This window comes from Rattus rattus, chromosome 4 (genome assembly GCF_011064425.1).
Source record: "Rattus rattus isolate New Zealand chromosome 4, Rrattus_CSIRO_v1, whole genome shotgun sequence".
Classification (NCBI taxonomy): domain Eukaryota; kingdom Metazoa; phylum Chordata; class Mammalia; order Rodentia; family Muridae; genus Rattus; species Rattus rattus.
The window spans coordinates 139,223,448-139,240,001 of NC_046157.1; the positions used below are offsets into that span (position 1 = coordinate 139,223,448).

The following is a 16,554-nucleotide window of genomic DNA, read 5'->3' on the forward strand; positions in this document are numbered from 1 at the left end:
GAAGGTGGCTAAATCAGTTGAGTTGTAAGAAAAGGAGAACTGAGAGAGATTCAAGATGCAAGAAGGATCCAGTCTACACTGTTGACTGTGAAGAGGAAGCAAGGAGGTCAGGAGACGATGTCACCTGCTTTCTGAGGCTGGGCAAGTCCACTGCTAACAGTCAGAAAGACATCATTTTTCCAGTGGAGGAACTGAATGCTGCCCACTATTGAAACGAGCAAACAAATATGCCTACCTTCTGAGTCTCCAGGAGAGAGCATAGCCTAACAGCTCTTGGTTTTGCCCTTGTGAGTTCATAAGCAAAGGCTGTATTGAGCTGGGGTTCAGACCTTGTTTAAAACTGTGAAATTTGTCATGGAAAATGAATGCGGCACTCACAGCAAGTGTCTCTGTTGGGGATGTGGGGGTGTGAGCTAGCTGACAAGCTTTCTTCTTGGTAGTTCAGTATATGACCGAAGCCCTGAAGAGTACAGCATTGATGGCAAGCATTGGTTAAACCCCACTCAGTGTCAGGGGTTGTGCCAGGAGCATGCGCTAGATGAAACAGACAAAAGAGCTCCACCCTCGGGTTTCTTCAACTCTGTGACTTAAGAAAACAATAGAAGAAAAAAAAAAGACCCATATAACATCGGGAGGTGTCGAGAACTGTGGAAGAATGACAGCAGGGGATGGGGTGCAATTTTAGATTGTGAATGTTTACTCAGAAGTTAACATTTACAAAAGAGTCTGGAGGAGGTAAGGGAAGGAATATTGAGGTAATGAGGAGGAACAATGTTGAAACCCTAGAAGAGTAGGCTGAGCTGAACCTGGACATGTCAATGACACATCCTGGGGAAGGAAGATCCTTAGTGTCTTCAGACACAGCCAGGAAGTAGACTGTGGCTCAGTGAACTGCGGGTGTGTGTGTGTGTGTGTTGAAGGTCAATGTGATAAGAGTAAATGTGAGTGCATTATTAGTACCAAGAGTTTGAGTCAGGTATGATAGAACACTCACACATGTAACAGGGAACAGGAAGTAGATTTTCCTGCTAAACAGGCAGAAAAAGCACAAGAGAAGCTAAGAATTCATTATGAGCCTGTGGCTTGAGGCTTGTGCTTAGGAACATTCTGGGGTGTATAGACTCTCTACTGCAGACTTAACATTTTCCAGACAGTTGAATCACCCTAGAAAGCTTCCTACCCTGAAACACAGTATAGTGCAGGAACTTCCTGTGTCGGAGAGGGAGCCGGACACTGGCTAGTCTTTTGACGTCAGTCTTCAGCTGTATCCTAACATGCTGCATTCCCACACTTTACACAGCTAATCATAAGACTCACAAACATGGTGGTGGGGACGACTGTAGAAATATTTCCTCCAGGAGGACAGTTGTCTTCCAGAGAGGGTTAGGGGAGGAGAGAGAAAGAAGAGGAAGAGGAGGAGGAGTGGAAGAGATGGAGATAGAGAAGGAAGAGGAGGGACAGAAGGAGGAGGTGGAGGATGTGAAGACGAAGGAGGAGGAGCAGGAGGAGGAGGGAGTGGGGAGAGGGAATTTGCAGTGATACTGGTTTGCTGAATACTCATCCAGTAACTCTAGGGGTGTGAAGTACTTGGGAGGTTGTAAGAATGATGAGATTGTATTCATCTTGAGAAGTGTAGATCTATGACAGTTGTGCGTGAGGTGAGCACAAGACTAACATTGGTATAAGCCTATAATCACTTATGTACCACGATCTTCAACAGCAATTAAAAAAAAATCTCAGGTAAAATTGTAGCTACTACCTGGACAGTTGGAAGAAATATGCCACAGCTGTTCACAATGTTTCTTATACACTAATTGCCATTGCTTCTGTACTGAGTATACGGGAATGATTTAGATACTTTAATTTAGCAGATCAAAGACGCCTGCTAAAGTGCCCGAGAGGAGACCAAGCAGGTGATTTTGGGGGGACACTTGCATCTCATCTCTTCTTGTTTAGTTTCTAAACTTGCTGGTTTGTTTTACATTTTACCCCAGGGACTGAGCTGAAGTTTTCTGTGTTGAAAGTATTTGTTCAATGTTGTTTTCTTGTCTTTCTTTATTTCCTTTTCTCATCAGAGGGCAATTGCTTCCCAGAATGGGATGGACTCATTTGTTGGCCTAGAGGAACGGCGGGGAAAACGTCAGCTATGCCCTGTCCTTCATATGTTTATGATTTCAATCACAAAGGTATTGCACTTTTCTGGGCTGATTGATTGTGACCGGACATTTACTCTTGTCTTTGCTGTTTAATAACAGACACGCGGGGAACCTGTGACCTCAGTGTCTTTCTTGTCTTTCCAGGAGTTGCTTTCCGGCACTGCACTCCCAATGGAACGTGGGATTTTATTCATGGCTCAAATAAAACCTGGGCTAACTATTCAGACTGCTTTCTGCAGCCTGATATCAACATAGGAAAGGTAATAATGTTTCTATGTTTGTGAATTCCCAAGGAGAGCAGAACAATGTTTTAATACAATTTTTGCTTGTCAACCATTATATACAAAATCCTTTTTATTTAACGATGAGAAGATCATGAGAGTTAGAATCTCTGTTAGAATCCTTTCAGACGTACTTGAACCTTTTTGCTGTTTCCCTTATGTTTGAGTTATCTCACACCCACACACCCACACACACTGTTTGTTATATTACCTTGTTATATTATATTATTCTATATCATGTTATAGTGTATAATATACAAATAGGTAGTGAGCAACATGATTCATTCCTAATTAACCATGACTGGCCAATCCCACCTCACTATATTCTGAAAGATCTTTTGATTTTAGTGAAGTGTGTTCCATCTCAGCAGATTGTGGTTGATGGTTTCATTTTAAGTGACAAATCAGAGTTGTGCAGTTATACTGAGCAAGGGTCAGCATTATAGGTCTTCTAGTACAATACTGTCCTATCACAGATGTGAGTCAACTGTGAGTCAGTGGAACAGTGTGGGCCTGGGAGACAATTTGCTGATGGCAGGGAAGAAGGGCTAAACTATAGTGTCTTAGTTTCCTATTAGAGTAGTTTAGGGCAACAACTATCCATTAATGGGAAAGCATTATATTTGGTAGTTTAAAAGTCACAAATACATTCCATTCACTTACAGCTGATGAGCAGAAGTGTGTGGTGACACATGCCTATGAAGCTGGGAATGACTGTTGTAAGCTGCTGTCTGTATGAGAGCTTTTATGAGGACCACAGACCAGGCCGTCATGTAGAAGCTCTGTGGGGAGAAAGCACTATAGAGGGAAGTGTTTGAAGTGAAGGACTCTGTGCAAATAGAGCGTCCTTTCTTCTCTCCTATGAGAGTCACCACCCCACCCTTTAGTTTTGTACTTCCAGGTTGAAGCTTAACCCATGCTGACACTGAGGTGATTAATATGAGATACTACAAAAATCATTTCAGTCCTTGACAGGGAAAAAAAGTCCAATCACTGATAACTAAAGGTAAAACCACCAATCAGATAACTGATGGTGCTTTTAAAATGCCGATAAAATGACTTGAGTGAGAAAGAAAATCAAAGATGTCATGCTGACAAGTCCTGTGCCTGTGCTCATCTTCTCCTGTGGATGAAGCAATGACAAAGGCCTATCTCTCACAGTTCTTACATGGCCATCCATCAACATGGCTTTATTTGCGCAGAGCTCCAATCTTTCAATCATTCCTTGTGAACAGTTCTTACATGGCTGTTCATTGATGTGGCTTTATTTACACAGAGCTCTAATCTTTCAACCATTCCTTGTGATTGCAGTGCTTTTGAAGAAGTATAATAATGAAGATTGTTTAAGGAAAATAGATAAATACTATTTTCCTCCATTTTCATGTGTGTGTGCATGTGTTTATGTGTCTGTGTGTGAGGGGTGTACGCATGCTTGTGCGTGCCTGTGTATACTTGTGTGCTTATGCATGTGGAGTCCTGAGGTAAGTTTTGAGGTACATTCCTAGTCATTCACCCACTTTCTTCATTGAGTCTCGCTCTCGCAGTCAAACCTAATGCTCACTCACCCAGGGCTTTTAGGGATCCAAACTCTGGTTCTTAACACTTGTCCAATAAATGCTTCAAACACGGAACCATTCTACAGTCTACAGATGCATTTTCTACTTCACATGAAAATTACTTGAGTTTATTAGGAGGTAAAGAATATTGTGAGCATTAAATAGTTATGTTTATTTAATAAAAATGCAGAGGATTTGGCTAGGAAGACGGCTCGGTGCTAAAGGACTTGGTTCATGATGACATACTTTGGGTCTCCAGCACTCTGGCTGGGGAAGGCAGGATGTGTCATAACTAAAGTGCTGTGGATTGGAGACAAACGGATCCTTGGTGCTCGTTGGCCAAACCACTGTAGCTAAAATGTCGAGCTCTAGGTTCAGATTATATCAAAAAATTACATATATGAAATTAGGCAGAGCTTGGGGAATCTTGTGGAAGAGAAGGAGGAAGGATTGAAGGAGCCAGAGAAGTCAGGGACACTCCAAGAAAACCTACAGACTCAACTAACCTGGGCCCAGAGTGGCTCACTGAGACTGAACCACAGACAGAGCATTCATGGGACAGACCTGGGCTCCTTACACATATTTAACAGATGTGTAACTTAGTCTTCATATGGGACCCATAAACAGGGACTGTTTTGACTCTGAGTCTGTCTTTGGGTCCCATTACCCTAACTGGGCTGCCTTGTCTAGTCTTAACAGAAGAAGGTGCACTTCTATTGTAACCTGATATGCCAAGGAGGGTTGATATCCGTGGGAGGCCTCCCAGTCTATGAGGAGAAAAGGAGGGAGGATGGAAGAGAGGAGGAGAGAGGGAGGGGCTGGGATTGGGATGTAAAGTAAAGTAATTAGTTAATGAAATACTTGCTAAAGAACAAATTTAATTAACAAAAGAATAATTAAACTTAATTGTTTGAAAAAAAAAGAATTCAAGAAGACTCCAAATACCAACCTCTGACATCCATAAACGCATGCATGGGTTAGCTATTCCTGTTAGAGCCTGGTGTATTAACAGGAGCTTTCTGTAGAAAGAATCATGTAAGCTATCTTGTCTAATAGCTATATCCAACTTAGAATGCAATTAGCAATTTATATTAAACATCTCAAAGGGCCGTCATGAATGCAGCTTTCCTGTTATTACAGAAGGGGTAGTCTCACAGCAGAGTTCCTGGTCTCCTTGCTCTTAAAGTCTTTCTGCCTCCTCTTCCATGTTTTCTGAGCTTTAGGTGCTCGAGTTGTGTTGTAGATGTTTTTACTCGGGAACAACACGGTCGAGTAAACAGAGCTGGAACAATTCCAACGCCAGCTGACATGTCAATGTCGATGAGGGAAATCTCCTAGGACTGCACTCTTAGATAAAGAGTGGCAGAGATTAATAACTTCTGAGCGAGGGAGGAGTAATCTTCCTCAGGGATGACTGACAATCTGATACCAGCCCTAGATGGTTAGCCCTAGAAACATATGCGTAGGCAAGAACACTGAATGAAGCCAGCAGGTTGTACGTATATGCTTGTTCATTTGTATGTATAGTAGCAACAGTGGCTAAAGAAGAAGGAGCAATGAATTTTAAGGTGAAGTGGGAGGAATGTGAGGCAGGAGAAGGGGGTAAAAGATGTAACGATATTTTAATTAAAATTTAAAAAGTAGAAACAAAATCTCAAAGGGCCATACTCTTAGATGTCATAAACTAACTTCTGAGATTGATGATAAAGAGTTGAGTAGGGAAGTTGGCTTGAAAAGAAAAAAACTTCATCGAACAGTTGTTGTACTGTTTATTATGAATAACTTAAGTTGTACTCCAGATCAGCAGTTTGTAGAACCCTCAAGAGACTGGAGGCCCCAGGAAGTTTAGAGGTCTGGTGAGGTGGCTGGGGTGGGGACATCCTTGTGGAGATTGGGGGGTTGGGGTGGGAGTGGGGAGGAGGTATGGGTATGGAACAGTACGGGGGCAGGGTGTGAACAGGGAGGGAAATAAAATCTGGAGTGTAAAAATAAATAAATAAATAAATAAATAAATAAATTTTAAAAATTAAAAAAAAAAAAAAAAAAGGAAAAGAAAGGAAGAGGCCCTGGGGCCATTTATCTAATGGGTCTGCGACAGAAGGAAGAAAGCAGGTCACAGTAAAGAAAGCAGGAAGGGATAAAACCATTCAAAACAACTTTTAACAGACAAGAACCAGTGTAAAGGCTTAGAATTCCAAGGACTAAGCCCCTGGGGCCTTTACCATGTGGAGCACGGAAACTTGCCAAAGGCTGGGGCAGTGACAGATGTGATGAAAAGTCTCTCCAGATACACACAGGACTGACACAGATAAAAGGTTTAAGTTCTCTAAAGTCATGGGGACAGAGCACAGAAAGTGGGAGGGTCCCTTGGGGCACATGAAACTCTCATTAGGTACATGATGATGACTGTAGCAGGCAGGCCACAGGAAGAAATACTCAGGCCACACATACAGGGCTTCTTGAGCATACACTGAAGCCTGACGAAGGAGCTGAGAAAGGTTTTCATATGAAGCAAGACAGAGGCTGGCTAATGAGTGTCTCACAGCAGCAGGTGGGCAAAAGTCCCTGAGATGCAGAGAGAATATGAGGGTGATCTCTGATGTCTTCCACTTATTTTAACTCTGGACATTCTAGCAGAGCAAGAAAGGAGGAGATAATAAAAGGCATACACATTGGAAAAGAAGTATCTTTGCTTGTAATTGCAGATGATATAATCTGATAGAAAAATCTCAGAGTCCAAAGAAAAAAACTACTACAGCTAGTGAATGAATTCAGTAATATTTCAGGCAAAAAACAAAAACAAAACAAAACAACAAACCCCCCCCCAAAAACCCCCAACAAACAAAACAAAACAAACGAACAACCCAAAATGCTTCATACTGAGGGTTTACTTACATTGATAAATTACCCAAAAAGAACAATAACAAAATCTTATTTCCGTTCACCACATGACATGAAATAGAGAGAAATTACTCAGGGGAGTTTAAGAACTGTACACTGAAACTCTAAAATGCTAATGGAAGAAACTGAAGTCACAAATAGGTAGAAAGGTAGCCAGTAGTCATGTATTAAATGAATTAATATTATTAAAATGTCCATAATAACCAAATTGATTTACAGATTTAACCAGTTCCTATGAAATTTTTAGTGACTTAATCTTTTTACTCTGTAAATGGATGAAGCTATTCTAAAATTTATATAACCTAACGAAGTACCACAAATAGCCAGACTATTTTGCCTGATAACAAAGCTAAAATATTTACATTTTCTAACTTTAAAATGCATAAAAAAACTTAGTGACCAGGGCTAAATGATATTGGCATGAAAACAGACATACAGACCTATGGACTATAATAGAGACATTAGAAGTTAATTTACATATTCTTGGCCAATCAAGTTTTGAGAAAGGTGCTCAAGAACACACAATGAAGCACAGACAGTCTTTCAGTAAATGGTGTGGGGGATGTTACATACCACCATGCTGAAGAATACAATGGCTATTATCTTGTATACAAAAAGAAAGTCAGGCGAGCGGAAGACTTCTGTGTAACGCCTGAAAGTGTGAACCTAGTAGACGAGCAAAAAGGGAGCAACTTCATCAGATTTATCGGGAAAACGAGTTTTTAATGGGGCTTCCAAAACCATAGACGACAGCAATACACACAAAAGAGATCCACACAACCAGGGGAATAATTAACAGAACAACGAGACAACCTACAGAGTGGAGAGCACACGTGAGAACCATAAGGGAATCTGTCCATCCAGACATGGCGCGGCAGACTACTATTCCCAGCATTTGGGAAGAAGGGATAGCAGGATTAGGAGTTCAAAACCAGCATGGCCTAGGTAGTGAGGACCTCCCCTGCCAAGGGCAGATCAAAATACATAGGGAACAAGGACAAGTCAATGTAAGAAATAAAGCAATTATTTTGCAGGCTAATGTGGTGAATCGACATTTCTCAGAGGGCAAGAAGCCAATATAAAATGTAGTGATTTATTATCAGTAAATGTAAATTAAAACTACAATGGCAGATATTTTATATTTGTTAGAACAATAATTACCCAAAAGACAGAAGCTTAAGAAAGGGGACCCAGATTGGTGCACCTTGCCAGTATGCTGGTCACTGTTTGCTCTAACTTTATAGAAAGAAGCACAATGAAAGAACTTCTGGAGGTGTTTCTTAGGGGCAATTGTGATTTTTTTCTGCATAGAACTGCCATTGCTGATTAGTGAGTGATGTTAGAGAATGGATCAAACTACTGCTGCTGATTCATGTGAACTGAACTGCTGATATCCTCACAACTCAGACTGGATCTGCCTCAAATAACTATTTCTAAGCAGGTCTGCATCCTCCTTTGCCCTATTAAACTTCCCTTTCCGCTACCACTAGTGGGTAGAAGACTAGAAGGGAGGAGAAAGCATTTAATATACTTATTAAAATAGGTTTTTTTTAAAAAAAAAAAAGAGAGGGGACCCAGGTGTACTGTTCATTGGTAGGAGTGAAGATTAATATAGCCATTATAAAAACAAGTATGGCAGTTCCTTAAAAAATTAAAAAAAATCAAATGTTACATTTTCCAGAAGTCCCACTATGGGTACATACCCAATCATATACTGGAGGGACACTTGCTCACTCATGTTCCTTGTAGCATTAGCTATCTGATTGTCAAGCTACAGGACATCTTCAGAGTAGCCAGGAAGCAAAAGCTGTCAGAACTAGCATGAAAAATACCCATATTCCATCAAGCTGGACTTAAAAAATTCCATTCTCATACACCGTATAGTAGATTTTCTATAGGCTGTCTTTCAGACAATGGGATTATATTGACATTATAGACTACTCATTAACTCAAAAGTCAAAGCTTTGACAGCACACACCAAAGTGTCATCAAGATAGAAATTAGTCTAAAAATAACTCTTTAATTTCCTTGACTGAAATCCTAGATATGTTTTTGATTCTAAAATGATTAATAATCAATAAGTTCATGAACAACTATCAAATAGTCAAAAGTTGCATGACTCACAGCAAAGTTCAAACTGAATGAATAAAAGTGCAAAGTATATGAAAAGCCAAATGTGAATTTAGAAAGTTATAATATTGATGGCCTACTTAGGAAACAAGATTATTGAAAATTTGAGGTTTTTCCCATGCAGGAGTACAGTTTCTACATTCAGTTGATAATGTTATATCTAAAACAAACATTAAAAATACTATGCGAAATAATAAAATACATGGGCCATGGACCAGACTATGTATGCTTTTTGGTTGGTGGCTTAGCCTCTGAGAGCTTTGAGGGGATCTGGTTAGTTGATATTGTTGTTCTTCCTATGGGGTTGCAAACCTCTTCGGCTCCTTCAGTCCTTTCTCAGACACTTCCACTGGGGACCCCAGCTTAGTCCAATGATTGGATGTAAATAGCTGTCTCAGTCAGCTGCTGGTAGAGCCTCTCAGAAGACAGCCATGCTAGGCTCCTGTCTGCAAACACAACATGACATCAGTGAAAGTGTCATGCCTTGACGCCTGCGCATGGGATGGATCTTGAGTTGGATCACTCTCTGGATGGACTATCTTTCAGTCTCTGCTCCGTTTTTGTTCCTGTATTTCCTTTAGACAGGAACAATTCTGGGTCAAGAATTTTGAAGATGGGTGGGTGGCCCTACACCTTGAATGAGGGCCATGACTATCATGGTTTCTTCAGGTTCCGTCTTCCCACTGTTGGACATTTTGACTAAGGTCAACCTCAATGGATCCTGGGAGCTTCTCACATTCCTGGTGTCTGGGACTCTAGAGGTTTTCCCCACCCCCATTCCCCACTACTGCATATTTCTATTTATTCTCTTGACCCTCTGGGCTTTTCTCCCGTCTTCCTCCCTATACCTGATCCTTTCCCCTCTTACCCCCCCCTCTCCCACCTAGGTCCTTCCCTCCCACTGCCTCTCATGATTATTTTGTTTCCCCTTCTAAGTAGGATTGAAGTATACACACTTGGACCTTCCTTCTTGTTAAGCTGATAGTCTATGAGTTATATCATAGGTAGTCTGAACATTTTTGCTAATATCCATTTATCAGTGAGTACATACCAGGTATGTCCTTTTGAGTCTGGGTTACATCACTAAGGATGATATTTTCTAGTACCATCCACTTGCCTGCAGAATTCATCATGTCCTCATTTTACTAACTGAGTAGTATTCTGTTGTGTAAATGAACCACATTTTCTGTATTCATTCTTCAATTGAGGGACATCTGGGTTGTTTCCAGCTTCGGATATTATTAAGGCTGCTATGAACATAGTGGAGCACATGTCCTTATGATATAATGGAGCATCTTTTAGGTATATGCCCAGGAATGGTATAGCTGGGTCTTTAGGTACAACTATTTCCAATTTTGCCAGACTGATTTCCAGAGAGGTTGTACCAGTTTGCAATTCCACCAGCAATGTGGAATTCCTTTTTCTCCACATCCTCACCAGCATGTGCTGTCACTTGAGTTTTTGATCTTAGCCATTCTGATTGGTGTAAGGTGGAATCTCAGGGTTGTTTGCAGCATTTTCCTGATGATGAAAGACATGGAACTTTTTTTTTTTAACGTACTTCTCGGCCATTCGAGACTCCTCTGTTGAGAATTCTGTTTAGCTATGTACTCCATTTTAAAATTGGGTTATTTTGTTTCTGGAGTCTAACTTTTGACTTCTTTGTATATTTTGGATATTAGACCTCTATCAGATGTAGGGGTAGTGAAGATCTTTTCCAAATCTGTAGGTTGCTGTTTTGTCTTATTGACAGTGTCATTTGCCTTGCAGAAGCTTTCAGTTTCATGAGGTCCTATTCATCAATTGTTGATCTTAGAACTTGAACCATTGGTGATCTGCTCAGAAAATTATTTCCCTGTGCTAATGTGCTCAAGGCGATTTCCCACTTTTTCTTCTATTGGATTTAGTGTATCTGGTTTTATGTTGAGGTCCTTGATCTCCTTGGACTTGAGCTTTGTACAGGTGATAAATATTGATCAACGTGCATTCTGCTACTTGCAGACTTCCAGTTAGGCTAGCACCATTTGTTGAAAAGGCTGTCTTTTTCCCACTCAGTGGTTTTGGATTCTTTGTCAAGGATCAAGTGTCCATAGGTGTGTGAATTTATTTCTGGGTCTTTGAGTCTATTGATCAACGTGTCTGTCTCTGTACCAATGCAATGCCATGAGCCATGCAGTGTTTTTTTTTTTTTTAATCACTTTTGCACTATAGAACAGCTTGAGGTCAGGGATAGTGATTTTACCGTTGAGAATTGCTTTTGCTGTTCTGTTTTGTTTTGTTTCATTTGTTTGTTATTCCATGTGAAACTGAGAATTGCTCTTTCCATGTCTGTGAAGAATTGAGTCACAGTTTTGATGGGGATTGCTTCGAATCTGTAGATTGCTTCTAGTAAGATGGCCCCTTTTACTATGTTAATCCTACTGCTCCACGAGCGTGGGAGAATTTTTCATCTTCTGAGGCCTTTGTTCATTTCTTTCTTCAGAGACTTGAAGTTCTTGTCATAAAAAATCTTTCACTTGCTTGGCTAGAGTTACACCAAGATATTTTATATTATTTGTGACTATTTTGAAGGGTGTTGTTTCCTTAATTTCTTTCTTGGCCTGTTTATCCTTTATATGAAGGAAGGCTATTGATTTATTTGTCTTAATTTTATATCTAGCCACTTTGCTGAAGTTCTTTTTGGGGGGGCAGGGGAAGGAAGGGTTTATTCAGCTTACACATCCACATTGCTGTTCATCAACAAAGGAAGTTAGGACTGGAACTCACCAGGTCAGGAAGCAGGAACTGGTGTAGAGGCCATGGAGGGATGCTTGCTTCCCCTGGCTTGCTTAGCTTTCTTTCTTACGTTTTTTTGATTCTATTTTTTATATTGGAATTTTAAAAATTTACATATCATATGTTATCCCCTTTCCTGGGTTTCCTCAGAAACCTACTATCCCATCTCCCCTCCGAATGCTTCTATAAGGGTGTTCCTCAATCCACCCGCCCTGACATTCCCCTACACTGGGGTATTGAGCCTTGACAGGTCCAAGAGCCTCTCCTCCCACTGATGTCCTACAAGGCCATCCTCTGGTACATATGAGGATGGAGCTATAGATCCATCTCAGTGTACTCTTGGGATGGTGGTTTAGTACCTGGGAGCTCTGGGGAGTCTGGTTGTTTGATATTGTTGTTGTTCTTATGGCATTACAAACCCGTTCATCTCCTTCAGTCCTTTCTCTAACTCTTTCATTGAGGACCCCTTTCTTAGTTCAATGGTTGGCTGCAAGCATCCACCTGTGTATTCGCCAGGATTTTGCAGAGCCTCCCAGGAGACAGCTCTATCAGGCTCCTGTCAGCAAACACTTTTTGGCATCAGCAATATTGTCTGGGTTTGGTGGCTGTATGTATATGGGATGGATCCCCAGGTGGGACAGTCTCTGGATGGCCTTTTCCTCAGTCCCTGCTCCACTTTTTGTCCCTGTAGTTCCTCCCGTGAGTGTTTTGTTACTCCTTCTAAGAAGGGCTGAAGCATCCACACTTTGGTCTTCCTCTTGAGCTTCATGTGGTCTGTGAATTGTATTTTGGGTCATCTGAACTTTTGAGCTAAATATCCACTTATCAATGACTGCATACCACATGTGTTCTTTTGTAATTGGGTTACAGATTCAAGATGATATTTTCTAGTTCTATCCATTTGCCTATGAATTTCATGAAGCTATTGTTTTTAATAGCTGAGTAGTACTCTATTGTGTAAGTGTACCACATTTTTTGTGTCCATTCCTCTGATGATGGACATCGGGGTTCTTTCCAGCTCCTGGCTATTATAAATAAGGTTGTTATGAACATAGTGGAGCATGTGTCCTTGTTATATGTTGGAGCATCTTTTGGGTATATGTCCAGGAGTGGTATAGCTGGGTCCTCAGGTAGTTCAATGTCCAATTTTCTGAGGAACCTCAGCGAGTGGTTATGGGACTGTTTAGATGGTTTATCTGATCCTGATTTAATTTTGGTAACTGCCTAGAAAATAGTCCATTCCATCCATATTTTCCAGTTTTGTTGAGCATATGTTTTTTTAGTAGGATCTGATGATCTTTTGGATTTTTTCAGATTCTGTTGTTATGCCTCTCTTTTCATTCCTAATTTTATTAAATTGAATAATGTCTGTGTGCTCCCTGGTTAGCCTGGCTAAGTGTTTATCTCTCTTGCTGATTTTCTCAAAGAACCAACTCCTAGTTTTATTAATTCTTTTTATAGTTCTTTTTGTTTTTACTTGGTTTATTTCAGCCCTGAATTTGATTATTTCCTACTATCTACTCATTTTGGATGTAGTTTCTTCTTTTTGTTCTAGAGCTTTCAGATGTGCTATGCAGCTGCTAGTGCATGCTCTCTCCAGGTTTTTTTTTTTTCACTCAGAGTTATGTGTATGTAGACTTTTTGTTGTTATTGAAGAACAGCCTTAGTCCATGATTATATGATATAATGCATGGTATATTTTCTATCTTCTTGTATCTGTTGAGGCCTGTTTTTGTGACCAATTATATGAAGTGTTGTATTTTATTAAAAGCCTTTTCAGCATTTACTGAGATGATCATATTTTTTTTGTATGAGTTTTGCTTGAGTTTGTTTGAATGGATTACCTTGATGAATTTTCATATATTGAACCATTCCTGCATCCCTGGGATGAAGCCTACTTGATTGTGTGAATGATCTTTTGATGTGTTCTTGAGTTCGGTTTGCGAGAATTTTATTGAGTTGATTTCATCCTTTAAAATATGATCCAACTGTATACTATTGATAAGAAACTAATCTGAGTATAATAATTTACATATGTTATGAGCATCCCATGGATATTACTCAGCAATAAGTGAGTAAAATCAAATTAGTGACAGACATGACAACTTGAATATGCCTCAAGGTCTCTGCATTTAGTCTTTTAAAGTCTCAGTTGGCTTACACAATACCATAGAACACAAAATTGGAAAACAGATTTGTAGTTCCCCAGTGTTTGGATGCTGGAGAAGAGGAGGCTAGACATGGCCACATATGAGCAAGTCCTTTTCACTGATGGATGTGTCTTGATTTCAGTGTTAGTTAAAAAGTGTTCACATGTAAAGAGTAGGTCCAGCTGATCTAAAGTTTCAGGATCTCCATGACACTGGGCAACAACAGGATAACCAGGAGGATTCTCCATGAACATTGGTGAGTTGGCAGAAGCCAGAGGCCTCAAACCAGACCAATGATTCATTGAAATGAACATTTTCAAGAGAAGATGTGTGGACAGAAGGATATACTGTGGGACACATTTTGACATAGTACAGCTTTTGTTTTAATTTTTTGTCTGTGTGTTTTTAGTTTCTTTTGTGGGGGAAGTTGCAAGGGCAGAGGGCAGGTACAAGTGGACATGGAGATGAGTGGAACTGAGGTGCAGCATTTGAAGCTCACAAAGAGTCAAAAAAAAAGTTGAAAAAAATGTAAGAATGTGTCCACATGTGGTAACATTACCTGTGATATCACTTGGTACAATGCAATTATGTTGAATTTTTGGTTTTGTATCTTAGTATAATTATGTTAGATATAACATTAAAGGATAATGGATGGAAAGTACATGAATTGCCTTTTACTATATTTTCCATTTTCTTGATTCTACCATTTTTAAATAAAAGAAATTAAAAGGAAATGAAATATAAAAAACATAAAACGGTATCGAAGATTATGAAACACATTTTGTTGACAACAGAGCATACATTTTATAATTTTTAAGCCTAAGAACACTCTGGAAGAATATGAAGTGTATGAAGAGAGAAAGCTAATTTCTAGTGACAGAAATCGAAATTGTGGTTGTGTGTGGGTGGACAGTGGGTGGCTTTTTCACTAGCAAGGGGTTTGAATGAACTTGGTGTGTCAAAACATGTCAAGTAGCTTGTCTTAGATTTGTCCATTTTCTTGCATGTAAATTACAGCCCATAAAAGCTAGAGAGAACCAGACATAATATTCCAAATAGGATGTAATTGTTTTCAATCATTTTTCTTTTACATATGTTGACTGTCTTCTTCCCCTATAGCAAGAGTTCTTTGAAAACCTCTACATCCTGTACACTGTTGGCTATTCCATCTCTTTCGGCTCCTTGGCAGTAGCCATTCTCATCATTGGCTATTTCAGGTAAGTAGTTGCAGTTGCTTTCTTCCAGAAGGAGTGTTCTAATGTCCATCTGTAGAACACATCCAGCATACACAATCTGTGGTCTCTAACCTTTTCCTATAGAAATTTGTTTTTTGAGCTAGAGTCTCATGTAGCCCAGGCTGACCTCAGTTTCAGTGTATGACTGGTGATGATCTGATCCTAATCCTGCATGCCTCCACGGGGACTGTAGTCTATCTACATACTATACCTGGTTTATATGGTCCTAGGGATTGAGTCTCAGACTTTATGAGTGCCGTGCAAGCAGCCCGCCAAGAACAACTTCACTCTTTAGCTAGTATAAGAAATTTAGAGAAACCCATCGCTAATTGTCTTTGACAATTCATTCTCAGTTTTCTAAAAGCTGAAAGCGTTAAGTGTGTGAAGTCTTTGTGCTAATAAATCTTTATCTCGATCTATTGGTTTGCAAAGTGGTTGGTACTGCATGCAATTTTACAATAATTATTCATTCTTGGTGGAGTAACTCATTTTCCAAAATTATTTTGATTCAACTGTATGAAAGTATGTTCTTTTTAAAAAGAATTTGAATATATTTATATTTACTAATTATGAAATTTAAAAGAAAGTCTATTTAGTGATCTCTACTACTGCCTAATTCTTTTTTTTTCATTTTTTATTGGTTATTTTATTTATTTCAATTTCAAATGTTATCCCCCATCCCAGTTTCCTCTCCACAATCCCCCAATCTCCTCCCCTCTCCAGCCTGCCTCTATGAGGGTACTCCTCCATCTACTTCAACCTCAGTGCCCTAGCATTCCCCTACCATAGGTCATTGAGCCTCCACAGGACTGAGGTGCTCCCTTCCCAGTGATGGCCAATATAGTAATCCTCTGCTACACATCCAGCTGGAGCCATGGGTTGCCCCCAAACCCCCATTGTGTACTCTTTGGTTGGTGGTTTAGTCTCTGGGAGCTCTGGGGGGGGGGCTCTGTTTGGTTGCTACTGTGTTCTTCCTATGAGGTTTCTCCTTCAGTCCTTGCCCTAACTTCTCCATTGGGGTCCCTGTGCTCAGTCCAATGTTTGGCTATGAGGATCCTCATCTGATTGGTCAGGCTCTGGCAGAACCTCTCAGGACATAGCTATATCAGGCTCCTGTCAGCAAGTGCTTCTTGGCATCAACAATAGTGTCTGAGTTTGTGGCTACAGATGGGATTGATCCCTAGATGGGGCAGTCTCTGGATGGCCTTTCCTTCAGTCTCTGCATCACTTTTTATTCCTGCATTTCCTTTTGACAGGAGGAATTCTGGATTAATATTTTTGGGGTGGGTGGCCTCATTCCTCAAATGGAGGCCATGCCTATCCACTGGATATGGTCTCTACAGGCTCTCTTTCCCTTTTGTAGGGTATTT

The 16,554-nt window shown here is 40.2% G+C and overlaps 1 protein-coding gene across 1 annotated transcript in view; it reads left to right on the forward strand.

Moving 5' to 3' along the window:
* Positions 1 to 16,554, forward strand: part of Pth2r (parathyroid hormone 2 receptor) — a 98,214-nt gene that overhangs the window by 24,500 nt on the left and 57,160 nt on the right. Inside the window, exons 3-5 of the mRNA XM_032901262.1 lie at positions 2,076 to 2,186; positions 2,301 to 2,416; positions 15,069 to 15,166. Of these exons, the coding sequence (XP_032757153.1) occupies positions 2,076 to 2,186; positions 2,301 to 2,416; positions 15,069 to 15,166 (325 nt within the window). The remainder of the gene's footprint in view (positions 1 to 2,075; positions 2,187 to 2,300; positions 2,417 to 15,068; positions 15,167 to 16,554) is intronic.